Genomic DNA, 18,405 nt, shown 5'->3' on the forward strand with positions numbered 1-18,405 from the left:
GCGTTCGTAAAATTAGAGCGATTCTAATGCGAATGATGTAACTAGGCGAAGGTCGCGTTATCATATGTAGCTACCGATCCTGCCAATTTCAGATTTCCTATGATTGTGCTGGATCTCCTAGCTTAATCGCAGATGAAACAAGCATCAAAAGATTTCGCATACAGAATATCTAATTTTTGTAATTTATGGCGATGATATCGATGACATCGACGATCAGATGTAAGAACATTTTGAAGAAACGAACGATAAAAATGAAACAAGTAAGATAAAGACAGGAGAGAAAAGCAAGATGTTACATCGAAGAGAATTTTCCTTTACTTCCTGTTTTCGATTACGACTAGAGTTAGTGGCAAGTATTTACTTACTTTCCCAACCTTAGTTCCCCACTCTTCTCCTCAACTTTTTCACGTTGCAATTGCAGACCGTTGCTTGATCTCCGAAAGTCCGCTACTTGATCTCAGTCTGGTGCGCACCGTCGCTGAGTGAGGGTGTTAATCATTCCCTGGCACGTTCTGAAGCGATACAACGAATCAACAGTAGACGAGCAACAGGTAAGTTAAAATAATTTCTCTTTAAGCTTACAAATTCATATCGGTGCGTGTATATAATTGATGAAGTTTTATGTCGAAATCATGTAGCGTGTTCTACATTATTCGTTTCTTTAGCGTTGGTGATATCTTTTTTTTTCAACATGTTGTGGCGAGAAACATTGTGCTACTAATTGTCACTAAACCATCCGTTATTCGAAAATTTATTTAAGGAATCTTTAGTAAGATATGTTGAAGGGTTTTAACTAATATATAATCGTATAGCAGTGTTTAAATAACTGTCTATCTGCTGTCCTATTTTGCTTTCACATCTAATATTAGCCGAAATTTTTTTAGGTATCGTTTCTAGCATGTAAAGTGAAAAGTTTATTCTACATCGTTATAAAACTTGTTAAAAAGAGAATCAGAGTACAGCGTAGTTTTCAACGTACTCCGCAAATGAAATTCGCATCGACCCAATACCTTCTAGTATACTCTATCGAACGCGTTAATTAACTTATGATACCTGAGTATAGATAAGCCGACTAATGACGTAACATGTGCTGCATTTGTGCAAGGTATCGTTAGAGAACGACTAGTCACGTCATTCCCAAAATCTTCCGAATGAAATTTTGCGAGATATTCTAAGGACAATGACACGAAGCATCCTCGTACCTGTCACACCAGCGAAACAACTTCGCTCCCATTTTTATCGCAGCAGAAACGCAACATTTGCTTCGCTTCGAGAGTTTGCTGGCTAACCGCGAAGAATTGTGGGAACATTGGCGAAGTAAAAGTAAAGCAGCTACGAGTAGCGTTTCGCAAGTCGGAAATTCGTACGGTGGTTGATCTGACGTAACCCGTTACGAACCGTTGCGCGTTCAATGGTCCATATTGCGCGTTACTTCTCAAACAGAATAAACATCATCTCCGATGATTTAGCTATGCGTCGAAATATCTTTCTAAGAGTTTCTTCGTTAGATATCAGAGGACGTGGAGACTGATAGGAACGTGAAAGACATAATATCAGCGTGGTTGAACAAAAAGTCACGATCCTTAGTTAGTGCTTCCGCGTTTCTTGCAGTTATTAATAAAAGCTCGTTCTCTGTATACGATGGGGCGACTGCGAGCCGCCTCTTCTTCGGCAACGGGACGATCTCACGGCCTGTAATCAGTCGGCGGATCTCCCAAGAGCTAATTAGAAACTTACGGAGAAGAGGTTTCTGTCAGCAACGTTCCTCAAGCCAGCGGAACAAGCCTTTTCCTCTGGTAACGATAACAGATCGTTATGCGCACATACGCTCGTGCTTTTCGTCTACAATTTCATCCGTTCGAGTTAGGTGCAATTACTCTTAACTGCTTCGAACGAGCGTTCACAGTCAGTAGAGGTAGAGCAGTCGAATATAGGATATATTTGATGAATTCTCGTAATTCGAATACAGAGTATCTCTGAACGAGTTATAGACATCGGAACCGAAAGTAGGTTCTTTAAAAGAGGAACAGCTTTACTGCCAAAACATTGGAGCCAGGTGCGCGTTTTCGCGCTGCGTATCGTGACACGAAGTTGCATGACGCCACGTCGTTAGTCAGGTATTCGTAAATGCAGCAAGTTCTTGGTAAAGTCTTGAATCGATTGTTTTCCATCGAAGCGACAAGAAGAAAAAAAAAAAAGAAAAAAAATAGCCGGTAGCAAAATAAATCGATTCGATACGATTACTTTGAAACCTAAAAAGCGAGAGACGCAAAGAGACTTTGATATGGCGGAACGGCGGCGAAGGCCAACGAAAAAAAGTGCACCGATGCAACTTACCGTAACGATCGTGTCTGTTATTGTCGATTGCATCGTGGAGCGCGCACGTGCCAGCACCAAGTGCAACGTAAATAGCTTCCGCGATGTGTCTTGCGGCAGACCGCAAGAAGAAAGAAATTCTATCGTTGAAATTGTTAACTAACAGCGCGCAAATCTTTCGATACTTTTTCCTAAGTTTCTTCGATACTTTTAGAGGTGCAGTTTGCAACGCTTCCGCTTTGTTATTTCCGCTTTGAAACAAACTGACGCTGTTGTGGACGGAGCTTAATGCTCGAGAAGAAAGCGGAGTAAGAAGGGAACAGCGAAGAGAACGCGAAGCAATTACTTTGCCCCACCGTTTAAATCGTTCGAGGAGTTTCGTTATTACCTTTTTTGCGAGCATTAAAGTCGGTCGCCTCGATGGGTGCATATAGATAGAGAGTTTCACTTTTCCCACGATTATCTGTCATCCAATGATTTCAATCGATCGGTTTTTTTTCAATTATTGGTAATTACACCAGCGGCGATTAGTACATACTCATATAAGTGCAAGTGATCGTTTCAACCCTGAAATCAGTCACGCAACATTTACTATAGTATTCTGTAGTTCGATCGGGAATCGAATGTTCAGCGATAAATTTCGGTTCGCTGAGACTAGCACGGTTATGAAAGAAGAAAAATGTTGAGTATATGGCTGGGTGATCCAAAGGTATATTTCCGCGGAAGGAAAAGTCTGGATGCAGCGACAAAGATTCTCGGTGTCAGACTAATGGAGCACGCCGATCTGCCTAATCTCGAGCAACTCATACGTCCGGAGACGTATGAAATTTTTGGAGACGTGGACCTCGAACGCATCTTGTATTCAATTAACTAGACAATCGTTTGACAATTTTGCAGCATGATAACAGAAAGCGTTTGTTTGCAGCGAAGCGAGTTGTCTATCAATGGTGCAATGTAACGAAAAGTGTGAAATCGTTTCAGGCATATGCCTTTGCAATTATCCGAACGTGCCGTCGGTGACTCCAGATGATTGGCTGACTTGGTTGTACAGATTGTACAGGTAATGGAAACTATTTCTGCCGAACACAAATTTCATTAACCCGTTAAGTACAGCACTGATTATTGTTCCTTTAACGCGAATATTAAAAAGAGAAAGGTGCAATGTTCCTCTTATCTACGATTCGTTTGATAAAGGATCGAAGATGTGACAGAAGGAAACGCGATGTTTATACATATCCTCGTCTGGGACATACAATATACTGGCAACTTCTTCGCAGACCTACTGACAGGACTCTTCGATATCACGTCGTATTTGCAGCACGTGATTCTCGTGATTCCTCCTCAGATTATTATACGTGAGCCCAAAGATGGATCTTTCGGTAGACGCGGCTCAAAACCACCGGTGGTTTTAATTTTCCAGCTGCCGCTGACGTGTTCGAACAGCAAATGATCAGGATCCCGCAATACTGTGCCGACAAGCCGTCCGTGCAGTCAATCTACATAACCGAACGTCATCTAAAAAATCCCAGGCTCAAGATTCGACGTGCTGTGTGAGTTGCGTTTCACGCGACTTTCTGAATCGTTTCTTCTATTTATACATGGTGATTCCGATATCGTACTATAGTTAGGAAGGAGCTGATCCCTCGTACAAAAGTAGGTTGAAAATACACGGTCTTAAATTCATGTTGCAATTGGAGCCCGAATAATACATTAAAATGAAAAATATAAATGAATTCGCATAATCTAATATTCAGAACAAAAACATTGTTTCGAGTAAACGCGCTCCATCAATGAAATGTTAACAAATTTTCAGATTGGAGCACCACGTGAACAAATTTTATTTTATATTTTTGACTTACTTTCGCGTAACAAATCGCTTCCTTCCTGAATGTACCACAAGTTTATGATCACCCTGTATATTGATCAGTTTTGTTTACATAAAATTTCTGCGACGGCATGTAGACAAACAATTAGAAACGAACGAGTTCAAGGAGCACTGTAACCTCTGACTCATCGTAATAACGCACAAAATAGAAACATTTTGTTTCCCACATAATAGAGAAGAGGATAACGACGACATAGTAGCGATCATCGACGCGGAGTCGAGCCTCGTAAAAGAATTTTATGGAGAATTTTACGTCAGCGAGATGATTCGCAATCCTGACAACTGTCGACGACTGATCGTTTCCGAGGATGACGATGGTTTTGCTACTGGCGTAATGTTTCTCAATAGCAACATAGATGTAGATACGCTCAATCAGAATTTCGAACTGCGACCGTACAATGGTCTTAGGAAGATCCATGAAACCGACAAATTTCTCCGACAAAGCATGCAGCCTGCCAGCAAGACGTTCTTCTCTATATTTTGGAGAAAGTCTTTTGAGGAATCAACGGAAGAGTTAGTATTTTTTATTGTACTTCGTTTTGAGACACATCGAATTTGTGACTTATTCTTTCTGAAGACTAATTCTGGAGAATAATAATTTTTGAGAAGTTCATCTCACTGATATTGCTTCGTCTGAATTAGAAAATATATTATTGCCACTTAATTAAAATTTATAGTTTAATTGCATACCAAGGCAGTAAATACTGCTTTTAATTCTAACGATTAATTTATCAATTTGTACTTTAGTTCAATGTAATTACTTTCACTTGGCTTGTGTATGCTTGTAAACGTAATAGCGTATACATATAGCAATCGTTATTTTGAAATTTAAAAACACAATAGAAAAGAAATACAACTTTCCAACATCTCCAAATGAGAACTTAAAACCTATTCGTCTTGAGTAGATTTATCTGCTAGATGCATTTATGTCAGACATATTCACACTGCATTAGATCCTTCGAGAAACTTTCACCGGAAGAGAGCATGGAAAGCTTCGAGGACACAGACTCTAGAGTTTCTGTAGCTTCCAACGATGAATCGATGAAACTGATACCACCTACGAGAAAACTGATCGGTCCATCGATAATGACCTCCGCCAGTGATCTGCAATCGATAGCCGATTTCTTCGACACGTACTATCAATCAAAATTGGTGACCAACGCGTTCACAGACTCATTATTTACTATACCACGTGAGTTTCCAACGAATTTCGATTTACTGTTCGATTTTTATTTAAGAGGAACAAAACCAATTGCGACATTTTTTTGCAACAAAGGAAGATCTATCGTTACCTTCGGTGAATCTTTCGGAGATCCAGTATTTGACAAGATCGATGTCCCTTTGCAGCCTGTTTATCACGGCGATGTTAACGCATTCGTTTTGGAAATTTTCGCGATGAAAGATCAAATAAAACGTCGCTGGAGTAGGAACTTCATGGAGGCTGCGTTCGAGTGTTTTCCCGACTTGGATTATTGCGTGATTCTTCTGCCTTTTTCTCATCCTTACTTTCCTCTCCTCCAACATTTTGTGGTATATTACACTTCTTATTGGCACATTCGAGACTAACATATTTCAAGAAATTATTCTTGAAGTTATCCTAACGTTATCAGGGCAACAGAAATATAAAGAAGTCATGGGATTTATATTTAATAGGAGCAATGAATAAATGTAATAGAACATATAGAATAACTATATTATTATCACTAATAATATAAAAACCAAATAATAGTTATCATATGATGAACTCTTTTTACTACAAAAGTTACTAAAATTCAGCGTATTGTTAAATTTTATCTCGCGACTCAACGCCAGTTCTCGAATGAATTAACTTAACAAAAATTAGCAATATCTTGACGCTTTTTTAAACGATCCAGCGTGTGCCACTCAAGTGCAACAAGGATTATCCGATGACGCTATACGTAATGCATCGTACTGCTCTTCTGGGTCACATAAAGCTTCGAGAAGCTAAGCTTTCCGATAGAGACGACATACAAGAACTTTTACAGAATATTCCAAAAGCAGAGCAAGTTTTAATAGACTTTGATATCGCGATGGACAAAAATCTGTCAGAGATGCAGTGTTATGTCTGTCAATGGAAGGACAGGATAATCGGTATAGCAATTCTTTGGTGAGCTTAGAAGGATGTTGACTGCTTTTCAGAAAATTTTGTACATCTCGATGAACATCAACGAGGATATAAATTTCATTAGTGTCGAGAAAGAAGTCACGTATATTAGACGACGTTATCACGTAGAAGATTACATCGCAGAGAAAAATATACCTGGCGATGCTTATGGACGTATTCTACATTTCATACTGATGCCAGTTTTTTCCATTCATCTGCCCTTCTTCTTCTGCGAGATCGCTCGTTTTAGTGGCATGATCGTTCTTTATTATCGACTTACAGAAACAGCGTTGAGTGCATTGGTAAAATTCGACGATAAAATTACATTCCGCTCGAAAGTCTTAGGACACATCCTACTTTTAATAAAACTTTGGTCAAACTTTTATTATAGCTCATGAATTTTAAATTGCATATATTTCTTAATATTAATTTCATATTTTCACAGCATCGAAAGAGTGTCAAGTTAAATAAATTATTACAACGTTATTCAGCCATGATCTCGTCCAATTTTAGAGCAAATATAGTAACTTTTCTAAGACTTTCGGGTAGGTAACAAATACAGAGTCAGAAAGAGGATACGCGTTTAGTTTCGTGGCTTGTTGATATTATTTGACTTACCAGAAATAGAATAGTATCATTTGCTTTCCTAAGTATTGCAAATATACGAAGGTATTTGCCACATTTATTTTATTGGTTGAAACTGCTCTCGGTGTTGATCCTTACATAACTGACATCAGCCTGAAAAATTCATCATTGTACTATGGAACATAGTTATAAAAATAGTATAAAATTCTTGCTGAATTATATTTCTTAGCAATTTCTGGCTTTCTTGTTCCTTAGACCTTGTTCTTTAAATACTTAAAAAGGCCACAGATTGATACACAATCGATACACAATCTGGAGATCTTGCAGGCCATTCTGTTTCACCTCCTTCCAATTCACATGTACCCTGTAAATCAAAAAGTGTTAGCACACCATGAGATAAAACGTGTAACCACCTTTCTGACTTACCCTGTAGTTCATCCTGAGACGTACTGCTATTTTAGACTCGTACGCATCCTCTGACAATATGCTTGAACACTATGGCTCCCGTGAGGCCTCGTCGAAGAATCGAATACAAGTATCATGGTTTCGTGGAAACTGACGAGCCTATGCAACGAACTGAACATTTTTCGCTTTTCATGACGTCACCAAGGATCGCATTGATACCAAAACCGATCATCGATTCGAGGGTGGTTGTGGTGGGCGCCTCGGATTGTGCTGTTGCATTCTTAGAACATCTTATTTTTGGGTAAAACTGAATTAAAAACTGAAGGAACTCTAAAGGCGAACGACAAACTCTGTTTTTTTAAATTTAGACGAAGCTTCATACGATTTGCGAATATCACTCTGATATCACCACACGGCTTACCTTTCGAGGACGAAGACGAAATGTGCGCGCGTTTGCTACCCTTCAAAGGCCGATATTGTCCGAGGTATCGTCGGTTGATCGGGGCACGTTCTCGAATTAGTATTGTATATGGAACAGTGACGTCGATTCAAAGGTATGGAAAAACAGAGAGGAAATAAAAACATCGCAGAGATGCGTTTATGAGAAATTGGAAGGTGCAAATATGTACAGAAAGCACGTATTATAATACGCAAACATATATAAAATGTCGAGTATAACGCTCGTTATAGTATGTAATAAGTAAAAAACGTTTTCTACTTAGATTTTATTTTTCTAATTATCTTCATGAAAATATGAATTTTCATAAACATTCGCGATCTACATTACAGTGTTAATGAAATTTCTTCAAATGTTTTCTACAATGACACAAACATTCTCGTAGCCGATTGTATTGTGCCTAACAGGAAAGAGAAATACGTAACTGTGATGCATCAAGGAAACGTTACATACGATTATCTCATCATAACCTGTGGAATGCAGTATCAGCGTCCTCAATTTCAGGATGAATTGGACGAACAGAAAAAAGGGTAAATCAAGAAGATAAAGTTCTAGAAATTAGAACGAACATCAACAATTATTTTTCCCTCGCCCAGAGAATTTTTGCAGCACGAAACACCTTGGAACTGTTTGACGCTCAATGACGATACAGAAGCAGCTATCTGTTTAGAGAAGATCGAAGAGTTGACGAATAAATTGAAACGCGAAAGTTAGTCGTCCGATTAGATTTTACCAAAGAAAAACTCAAACATTAATACACGACATTTTTCTAGGGAGGATTATTTTTTATGGACACAACATCGATTGTTATTGCGCTCTTCAAGGATTGCTCGAATTTGGAGTTAAGGGTTCTTGGATCACACTGATCCAACCGCCATTGCAAAAGTGTACATCCTACGAAAATATCTTCTTCGACGATTGCGAAGTACAAAAAGCACGCGAATTAGATTTGTTTTTCTTTAATCGTTCCAACGACACTCTTCGACTGCACTGTACAACACTGAGCAACTATTCTATTACTGATATACAATATTTATACGTTTACTGATACCGACAGCTTTATTCTTTTACGAAAAGAATGTTCATCTTCAATTAATATCAGAATATCTTTTAAACCAAGCATTTTTAGAATCTCGGTGTGCCTTAGTTCTTTTATATAGAAATTTGAAAAACATATTGCTTAATATATAAAAACATATGTGGCTGTCGAAGGTGTACGCAGAAGTGATGAAGTCGATTTCGAAGAATAATATCGAGTTGTTCGTGGGTTGGGAATTGATCGATTGGCACGTAAAAAGCTCGCCACGAGGAAAAATGATAGAAGCGATCGTAATTCGCCTGAAAGGTAAAACCAGAACGTTGGACTGCGACGCCTTTCTAAATTTTCACGAGAAGACCATTAACATGAAGATATTTTTGGGTGATTGCCAAATTTCGACGTCAACGAAGTTGATAATTCTGTACACGACCGCTGACTATGATTCACCAATGTGTTCGATCCTTTTCAGCAATCTGTAGATCTGGACTCATGTTCGACGGCCAGCTGGTCATAGACACGGAATTAAGGACAAACGATCCATCGATCTTCGCTGCTGGTAGCATAACTAAGTATTGTAGAAGATTCTACTTCGAAGCCTGGCAACATATACACTTTAATAGTATAGAGATCGGCGAGAAAGTTAGTAGACCAAAACGTCCTTGCACGATTCGTAAATATTGCAGTTTATTGGCTATAAACTTCTCTTTTATGATCTTACGAGTTTTAATGAAAGTTGATATTTCAAAACAGACAAATATGCAGGTAACTGTAACTTTTTCTTCGTAATTTCTTAATAACTAAATTGATAGATAGAAACGTTAAAATATTTCCGGGTGTAAACGTTTAACACTGGTAACTTGTAACTTGTGATTTGCATAATTTTGCTCACAATATTAATTCAATTCCGCAAGATGACCAAAATTTTCAAATCTGCGAGTCTTTCAGTTTCACGAAGCTCATTAATATCTGATAGCTGGCGAAGATTCTTCGATCGGTTATCGAAAATGAACATCAAGGCAGCGAGACATCGGTCGCACAGTTGAAAAGCAAGGAAGATCAGCCGATAGTCGTGTTTCGATCACCGAAAATCGTGGCCTGTACTTTACCCGGTGGTTATCGCTATCTTCACATCGGCAAGTCTGGAAAATCTGTGTTACGCAAACCTACGATTCATTACAATGTTTACGTGAGTTTTCATTGTGGTTTCGCTACGTTTTGCGAGGAAATTCGTTTAAGCGATCGTATTTAGGGCCAAGTGCTGATAACAGGCTCGTGTACATCAGAAATTGGCTACTTCCGCATACAACTGAATCGGTTTGACATGATAGAAACAGTAACGTGTTTCAACAAAAAGGTAGAGAGACATATCACTTTACTTTTTTAATGATTTCAAAGTATGCATAATAATCCGCCAATATTTTAGGATTTTGAAGTGCGTCATATGGTCGCGTTATACGGAAAGCACGAGAGCTTACTGAACGAGCTTAAAATACGTTTCGAAGTAAATCGTTTTTCGCTTTTCTATGACGTAGAACCGAGAATGAAAGATCTAGAAAATAATTATATCTGTCACCGTGATATAGAAGTCGTTGATCTCGGACTTTTACGCGTATTTCCGGGAACCATGGGCCATGGCGATCTTCTACGATAGATTCGAGTGTCTTCGAGTGGAAAACCGTGCTACGCTCTTGTCGAAAACGGTAAGAGAAACGAACATTGAAAATAATCCACTCGAGAAACGAACGACGAATAAATTTTTCTCGCGATAGGCAATTCCTGGACAATCATTAGTTGACGATTGCGTGCGTGCACTAGTACAATCCAACTGGAATGCGGTGAGTCAAGAATTTATAAGCAGCCTGCGGATTTTTATGCAAATCAGTATTTTTGTATAATTTGTATAACGACGTAGAAGGTCACGTCTTTCCTTATCTTTCATACTATATAAGTTCTAGCAAATTGAAAGTTAAAGTGAAAGTATCATTTAGACCATTTTTTTTCACCACGCCCCTTCAATACTTTTTTTCGCATAATGATAGGAGTATTCGCAGTCTATTTATGAGATAAAATGTTTAATTTTTCGTTTCGGATCGTATCAAATATCGGGTAACCTTCTTAGATACAAGACGACGATCGTCAGACCATCCAATCGAGATTCGCTGGCTCGGTGTATCAACAGGAAATAGAGGAAAATTTGCTAGATTTGCTACAGTTCTCCGAAGAAGACTTGCCTGTTTACTGCACTCCTGGAAAGTTGCGTGAATTATACGCGGACATTGAAAACAGTCCACTGTACACTGATTTGTAACTAAAGAGACTCGTAAAGATATTTAAACAGATATAGAAACCTTCTATAAATATATATTATCTGCATTGCAGAAAACATACAAACATTTTATTAATACTATGTAATGACGCGACTGTCGTAATCGTATTGGTAAAGTTTGAAATAAGATGGACAATTATAAATGGATTTGATTCGTTGATTAAAATTTCGTTCGACAGAAAAAAATTCATTATAAACAAAGTTTTACCACGTTTATAAAAATATTCTACGGCAAACATTCAGATACTTTTATGTATCACCGTAAATGGGTGATCCTGTCACAGCTAATTTCCATTTCACGCTTTCTCGAACGAACAGGCACGAGATAAACGATGACAAAATAACTCGCAGCCTTTTTCTTCAATACGTAAAACGCGTTTTCGAATCACGCGTGACGCCCGCCAAAACCACAAACACGTTACAGATCGATGAATAGACGCTTCTGATTTTAAGATCGCCTTTTTAATCGGAAACTGTCCTCGATTGCTTCGTCCGTGTCTGTTTACTTGGCATGCTATCCAATCTGTGGGTCAAGTTTAACATTCCAAAGAGCTGCTCCATAAACATACAGCTCAAGGCATTTACTCGCCACCTACGCATCATGAAACGACAAATACGCGTTACAGAAATGTCACGGCACGCCTTTTAAACGCGAAATTGTCTCTCCGGTTGCTTATCAGCCTGTGCGGATCGCGGATCCTCGACTTACTCTCTTTGGAGAACAGGATCGTCTAATCTAAAAGAGAAAGTACGTTTGAGGCCTGACTTTAGCAGCGTTCGACCTGTAACACTTACACGTGACAAACGATAGTGAGACATTCTGTGTAACTAGGTACACTGTTCGAAACAATTAGTGAGTTGCTAGTATAAACAGTTTTATTGCGTCAATCGAACAAACAGAATTACGCAGGAATCCAATACTGTCATCTTTAATTAAAATGTTCTGCCAAGAAGTTCTTCATTTTTCAAGATAGATACGTTGAAATGTTTGGAATCCGTCAAATAAAATTGTATTATGTAGAGTATTACGAAATAATGACTCGCATTTTAAATTGAACGAGCACCAAACTTCACTGAATAAGTTACGAACAAATGATTTAGAAAATAATTATATCTTTATTCTTCAGATTTTTTGCATTGCTAATATAAAAATCAAATTTTAACTTTTGTACAGTAAAATGTTGTAGAAGAAGTTGATAAATTAGTAGTATATTTACTGCCTTTATACCGAAGCCGCAAAAGCTTTTGTCGACTTACGAGGAATTTCTTTTCTTGGCGGGTTTATGTTCTTCATAGTTGGAAAGTTTGAAACCTGAAACAGTCATTAGAAAAATGTACACATTCAAGCAACGCATATAAAAATCAAAGTGTGACACGGAAAATGATTCTCTCTCTATTTTGAGCTGTTGTTGTGCTACCGTAGCAAAGTGGCGATTTAAATATAGAATAACGAGATGTTTTATCAATTACATGGCGCGGACAAGCGGCCAAATGCTTTACAGCTTAATGGACCAGTGATTCAGAATCAGAACCGGAAGCAGAATCGTATAATTAAATATTTTGGCAAGGAACTTTGTTGAGGCTTCCGCTAGATTTGTGCATCCTATCAAGGCTATTCCTTTCCTACGTGTACGCATTGATTAACATTTTTATATTGCTACGCGAGCAAAATCAGTTGCGACAAAAGGAGGTAGAAATCAGTCGCGCGTGAACCGTGCGCAGGAACGTTTGATCTTCTATCGGTTAGAACGATATCCATTCGCGGAAATGAGCGTACCTAAGTCGCTTCAGTCTTACTTTTACGAAAGGAAGTGCTATTTGTGCGAGAAACACACGATTTATCCGGACCACGACGATGCTAAGAAATCGACGCACAGAGTGAGATTCAGCGAGCCCAGTAAGTGGTCAAACATTTTGGTCCAATGTAAACGAGTTCTACTTTTTCATTTTATCTTATTTATTTATAATCGCAGCCACTTCTGAGAGTTATTAGATTGCGAATTTTTATACATTCATAGGAAACTGGAAAGTGCAAAATTACAAAGAATGCACATTGTAATTTCTGTAATACTTGATAGGTAAGAGTACTTACCTGGTAGTACCGAGGTTCTACCTTTTTTAAGTATATTCCCAAAATAGATGAATTACATACTTATCAACGACTGTCACAGTATACAGTTGTATTACATAGGCTTGATTAGAGTAGCCTGCAATTGGGTAATCATAGATAGGTATAATATTTACATTGCTATAATGAGTATATTATATGTAACAGATGTCAATTACCGCGTAGACTATTGCCTCGTTGCGTATGGATTGGTTGAAGATAATTTATGTCATTTAGGAATCTTAAGAAATGTTTCCTTTATTACTTCCTTCTTATTCATCGTCGACGTAAAATTGTTTGGGATTTTCGACAATTAATATTGATTAGTTTCACAGCGATTCTTGTGTTGTCAAATATCACATTTCTTCGAAGCTTCTTTCGTACTTAGATGAACGTGGGTAAAGTTTGTACGACCTATTAAACAGCAGATGATTAAAATTGCGGTTGAATAATGTTTTTATATATTACATACAGATATATTTATTTATTTATGTATATCTACACAATTGTCACATATTTAGCGACGAGCGTTATTTTGTTCGCTACATTTGCGTTACCCTCTATTCGCTAATACTACGATACGCGCGTAAAAAATAGCTCGCTTGCATAGAACTTATCATCAAAGAATTCGCGAAGTCTCCCAGAAGGAATATTACGAGGAAAGATATAACAAAAGCGATTAAAACGTCGTCAAAGAAGAAACAGTTCCTATTCTCGTTCCTATGTAATCTGGTTTTGAAATGTATCCAAAAGCACGGAGTCCCTGACGTTGGGTCAATGTCACGCTATTCTCGTTGCTCGTTTTGCTCCCTAACACGTGGACTTCGCAGCTGTTAAATCTCGTGGTAACAAGATTTCTCTGAATTTAGCCAGAGACTATGTTGTTCCATCGACTTTTTAAGCCTTTTAGTTTGTTAACCAAAAAAGAATTAACTTGTCACACCAGTTGGTCAAGTTCTTGGACATAATACATATGTATGTAGTTCTTTTATTTGTGGATTTTCTATCTTTTTAAGCGTCGTTACTTTTTTTTAACCCGTAAATCGTGCTATTCTTTAAGCAGAAGTGTTTAAATTTCTGGCGAATCAATTTCAAATCTTAGAGATATGAAAATGAATTATCAAATTTCGTAGACGTAATAATTAGAAATAATATAGGAAATGCCAGAAATTGGTCATTTTCACCACTCTGGTTCTAGCGTTTATTATAGTAGTTTCTGCTTAAAGGTCGCCTTGTTAAAACAGTCTAATATGGAATTAATGCGCGTTAAGCAATTCGCGTGTTCTTGCACCATAATAGCGTGACAGATACAAAACAACAGACGCATGTTTATGTAATACCAGTGTTATTATACAACTATTACGATTACCACGCCTTCGTAATATAACTTGCGAATTAGTGATAATGCGAGACGCAGTTATGTAACGAAAATCGATTTACCCAGTGGTCGGTTCTCTTTTAAACTAAGGAACAAATTTATATATCATATTATTAATTGAAAGGTCAGTTAAAGAAAGAGCTGAGAATATTTATACGGATTCATTAAAATATGGATGAAATTATTTTATTTGATTAATAGTTTAAGGCGTATCAGCGCATGTGTTCTCTTCACCATAAAAGGGAATATTCAAGACCTATAATATATTCACGATGAGTCGCGCTGATTCACGCGTCTTTTGTCGCGATAATTGTCACAATTTTTCTCTTAGCAGCCTTACCTCGACAGCCTTGTGTTTAAACGTTTGCGAATGGACGACTTTTTTTCTTTACAGGCAAGATGTTAAGATCAGCTTCGCCACAATATCCTAGCAGAGCATCCGATGCTCGAGTGATCCGTCTGACAGCGGATCAAGAAGCTGTCCTCCAAGAACAGTTCAATAGATGGCCCAGGGCACCTCATGCGGCGGATATCGTCCTTTTGGCAGCCGAAACTGGACTCTCAGAATCCGACGTTGAGGTTCTTACAGTTCTTTATTCCTTTTAAAAAAGAAATACAATAGATATTCAGAGGAAAACTTGATAAATCTCACATAATTTCTATTCACATGCAAACTGTACCAAAAATTGTGATATATAAATGAACAATTATACGACGTTGCTAATGACTAGACTGCGGATTTTTACGTATTTGTGCAAAATTTGAAGATGCCAAAATGTGCAAAATGCATATAATATGCAAAAATATAAGATATACCTATAGGAGAAAACTTACTATAATCTTTAATAAGTAAAAAGAATTTCTATTTAATTTTTATTTCTTTAATTGTGTTCATACATGCATATATTTATATAAAAATCCGTGATCTCCTAGTAATAGGTTTAATAATCTTTGATGTTGAAGCAACATTAAAATCAAACAGAAAAAGAAAAGAAAAGAGAAAATAGAGTAGAACTCCTTATACGAGTATTTTGATACATATTGAAAATTTCTATTATTGAAACTTACTATGCAGAATATTTGTTACTAACAGGGCTTTTTTTACGATAATTCTTAAATATTGAAGCAGATAAATAATTTTCCTTGTCTCTAATTAATTAATAAATAAAATTCAATATAAAAAAGTTCTATCATTTGGACATCTTTCTCTCTATTAATTCAGATATAAGAAGCTCTATTGTGTTCTGATAATGTTGTTAAACAAGAGAAATCATAGCTAAAGATTTAATATTTTTTCTAGGCTTGGTATGCTATCCGATTAGCCCAGTGGAGGAAAGAACAGGGTCTGGGAGGAAATCTTGGTCTACATTAACGTTTAATATCGAGATATCTCGTATGTTATCTTAACTGTGTACCTGAAAATGTAATACGTATAAGGATTGCCGATCAACATGACAACGATCTATTCTTTATCGATCTTCCGTTGCTTCTAGCTTAGTGGTTATGCTCGCGTAGATTTCATTAATTTAGAGCTACACGACTTACGTTTATATTAATTGTGATCGTGTAGCAAAGCTAGATCGTGTTTCGTTAGAAACAATGGTACTAAATATTGATTTTAAGGAGTAACTGTGAGTAAAAAGATGTATATTAGAACAATATTCGTAGTTACTGTAATAATTTAATCATTTTATCATTATTTATTCCGATTTTAAAGTATACGAATATTAAAATGTTCGAATGAAAAACTATTTCCAAGTGGCTCGACATTTTTTAATCATAAATATGTCATGCAAAGAAGACATTACCAGTGAGTATTAATCATAGCATACGTAAGACCTGAACACAGGTCGCAAAGCAAAATATATTAGTTGTAACGTATCAGGTACAACAGACGTATTTTAATGCTTTTAAATAGATGTACTAAATAATTGTACAAAAAACATAAATTAAAATGAAAATGTTTGTATAACTCAGTTACTTAAATAAATATTACACAAAGAATTGATGAGAAAAGATTGCATGTCGTGTATCATAGACGTTTTATTGTCAATATCATGTATCAGGATATACATGATTTTCAAAATAGGAACTGTAACAATTAAACATTAAAAAAATAATATTGTTTGCATAAAATATACATATTTTTAATATACTAATTTAACATTACAAAACTAACAAGTTACAAAGTTAAACTATTCATCTAACATTCGCATCTTTTCCAATTGCATCTTTAATAGACTGTAGGCCGTCTTTTTTGAGCATGTCATACAATTCTCGTTTAATTTTTCCAATAATTGGTGGCCCTCGGTACGTAAACGACGTATAGACTTGTACCAAAGAAGCGCCAGCTTTGATTTTGTTATAAGCATCCTCTCCAGTAAATATTCCACCAACTCCAATAATAGGAATGGTACCTTTCGTTCGTTTGTACATATCCGAAATCATTGCTGTGGACATGTCAGCCAAAGGAGCTCCACTAAGCCCTCCAGTTTCCTCTTTAAGAGGACTCACTAAATTATTTCGTGTAACTGTAGTATTGCACAATATCAGGCCATCCACACTCGATGTTTGTTGAAGTATTACATCCGCGATATCCTGTTTCTCAGAATCAGATAAATCTGGAGCCAGCTTCAATAGCAATGGTTGTTTGCATTGTATGGATTGTCTGACATTGTTTATTTTTATTAACAAGTCCTCCAAGTCTTTTTTATTCTGCAACGTTCTTAATCCAGGAGTATTAGGACTAGATATGTTAATTACAAAGTAATCTGCCACATCTGCGAATTTCTTTATTCCATCTATATAATCTTGTGCAGCGTTGTCTGATGTTTTATTTTTACCTAAATTAACTCCAACAATACCATTAAAGTTCTGATTCTTCTTCAGTCTTTCCAAGCGTTCCCAAACCACTTCATGACCTTCGCTATTGAAACCATATCGGTTAACAACTGCATTGTCTTCTGACAACCTGAATACTCTTGGTTTTAAGTTGCCAGCCTGAGGTTTTGGTGTAACTGATCCTTTTAATAAAAATTTCAATATAATATAGATTAATTATGATTCGTTAATGACATATGAATAGTATTTACCTATTTCTACAAAGCTAAATCCTATTTTGTGCAAACCCTCTATTGCTTCTCCTTGTTTGTCAAAACCAGCTGCCATTCCTAACGGATTCTTAAATTTCATGCCCCAAACATCAACAGTTAAGGAAGCTGGATCATTTGTATTTTTTGCAGATAAAAGACCCCATTTCAAGATCTTCACTGCTGTATTGTGTGCTACTTCAGGATTCACAAACCTTGCAAGCGGCATGATAAATCTGTTATAAAACTTCTCATCGCCCTGGTAAATACAAAAGCCACCATAAAACATAGTGGCAGTGGCAGTCACTTGTAAAAGTGATTTTAATTTTTGTTTGTTATTCAGGCGGTGTGACATTTTACAATAGAAGTAATTCTTTTACATGAATACACCTTCCTGTTGTATAAAAACATTTAACCCTTCTTTTGAGGTTAATGCTATCTGACCATTTAATCAACATACGGTCAATCCATTATAAAACGATATCGTAACGCTATCTCACGTTGAATCATATAATCATTTAAAACCATCTAATAATTAAACCACATTCTATATTTAAATATATGTATATTTCAAATGTTTTCAACACGTGATCACAAAATGACATATAAACTATGCAGAACCATCTATCGGCGAATGCACAAATTATTGATTATAAATAACCACTGAAACGATTTACTGCGCATACTCGATCA

General features: G+C 36.8%; 3 protein-coding genes and 1 long non-coding RNA gene across 4 annotated transcripts; 3 read left to right on the forward strand and 1 right to left on the reverse strand.

Annotated features, from left to right (window-relative positions):
• Positions 1-563: 563 nt before the first annotated feature.
• LOC139991099 (cilia- and flagella-associated protein 61) lies at positions 564-12,443 on the forward strand. The gene is given in 21 exon segments (XM_072010913.1): positions 564-3,174; positions 3,242-3,376; positions 3,511-3,759; positions 3,762-3,866; positions 4,376-4,714; positions 5,155-5,731; positions 6,076-6,329; positions 6,412-6,628; positions 7,373-7,617; positions 7,685-7,870; positions 8,181-8,303; positions 8,370-8,482; positions 8,547-8,812; positions 8,965-9,193; positions 9,282-9,595; positions 9,786-9,964; positions 10,049-10,166; positions 10,236-10,313; positions 10,396-10,512; positions 10,582-10,647; positions 10,932-12,443. Coding segments are annotated over 21 exon segments (4,278 nt in total). The 5' UTR covers positions 564-2,995; the 3' UTR covers positions 11,121-12,443.
• A 352-nt stretch (positions 12,444-12,795) lies between these two features.
• Positions 12,796-16,588, forward strand: LOC139990734 (uncharacterized). The gene is made up of 3 exons (XM_072010207.1): positions 12,796-13,035; positions 15,018-15,202; positions 15,924-16,588. The coding sequence occupies exons 1-3, from the start codon at positions 12,906-12,908 to the stop codon at positions 15,993-15,995; spliced, it is 387 nt and encodes a 128-aa protein (XP_071866308.1). The 5' UTR covers positions 12,796-12,905; the 3' UTR covers positions 15,996-16,588.
• On the forward strand, positions 13,042-14,154 carry LOC139990736 (uncharacterized). The gene is made up of 2 exons (XR_011800638.1): positions 13,042-13,652; positions 13,856-14,154. It is a non-coding gene; the product is annotated as an uncharacterized lncRNA (long non-coding RNA).
• Positions 16,589-16,745: 157 nt separating the features above from the next.
• On the reverse strand, positions 16,746-18,332 carry Dhod (dihydroorotate dehydrogenase 2). Its single transcript, XM_072010200.1, has 2 exons — positions 17,716-18,332; positions 16,746-17,646 (listed from the first exon to the last, which is right to left on the reverse strand). Exons 1-2 carry the CDS (start codon positions 18,065-18,067, stop codon positions 16,823-16,825), a joined length of 1,176 nt encoding a protein of 391 aa, XP_071866301.1. The 5' UTR covers positions 18,068-18,332; the 3' UTR covers positions 16,746-16,822.
• Positions 18,333-18,405: the final 73 nt, after the last annotated feature.

Source organism: Bombus fervidus, chromosome 9 (assembly GCF_041682495.2).
Source record: "Bombus fervidus isolate BK054 chromosome 9, iyBomFerv1, whole genome shotgun sequence".
Classification (NCBI taxonomy): Eukaryota; Metazoa; Arthropoda; class Insecta; order Hymenoptera; family Apidae; genus Bombus; species Bombus fervidus.

Bases quoted from the DNA above. Each gene is read 5' to 3' on its own strand.
- LOC139990734 (XM_072010207.1), top strand. From the start codon at position 12,906: ATGAGCGTACCTAAGTCGCTTCAGTCTTACTTTTACGAAAGGAAGTGC. The intron at 13,036-15,017 runs GTAAGTGGTCAA...TTTTCTTTACAG, and splicing joins AGTGAGATTCAGCGAGCCCA to GCAAGATGTTAAGATCAGCT. The intron at 15,203-15,923 runs GTTCTTACAGTT...TATTTTTTCTAG, and splicing joins TCTCAGAATCCGACGTTGAG to GCTTGGTATGCTATCCGATT.
- Dhod (XM_072010200.1), bottom strand. From the start codon at position 18,067: ATGTCACACCGCCTGAATAACAAACAAAAATTAAAATCACTTTTACAA. The intron at 17,647-17,715 runs GTAAATACTATT...TTTTATTAAAAG, and splicing joins ATTTAGCTTTGTAGAAATAG to GATCAGTTACACCAAAACCT.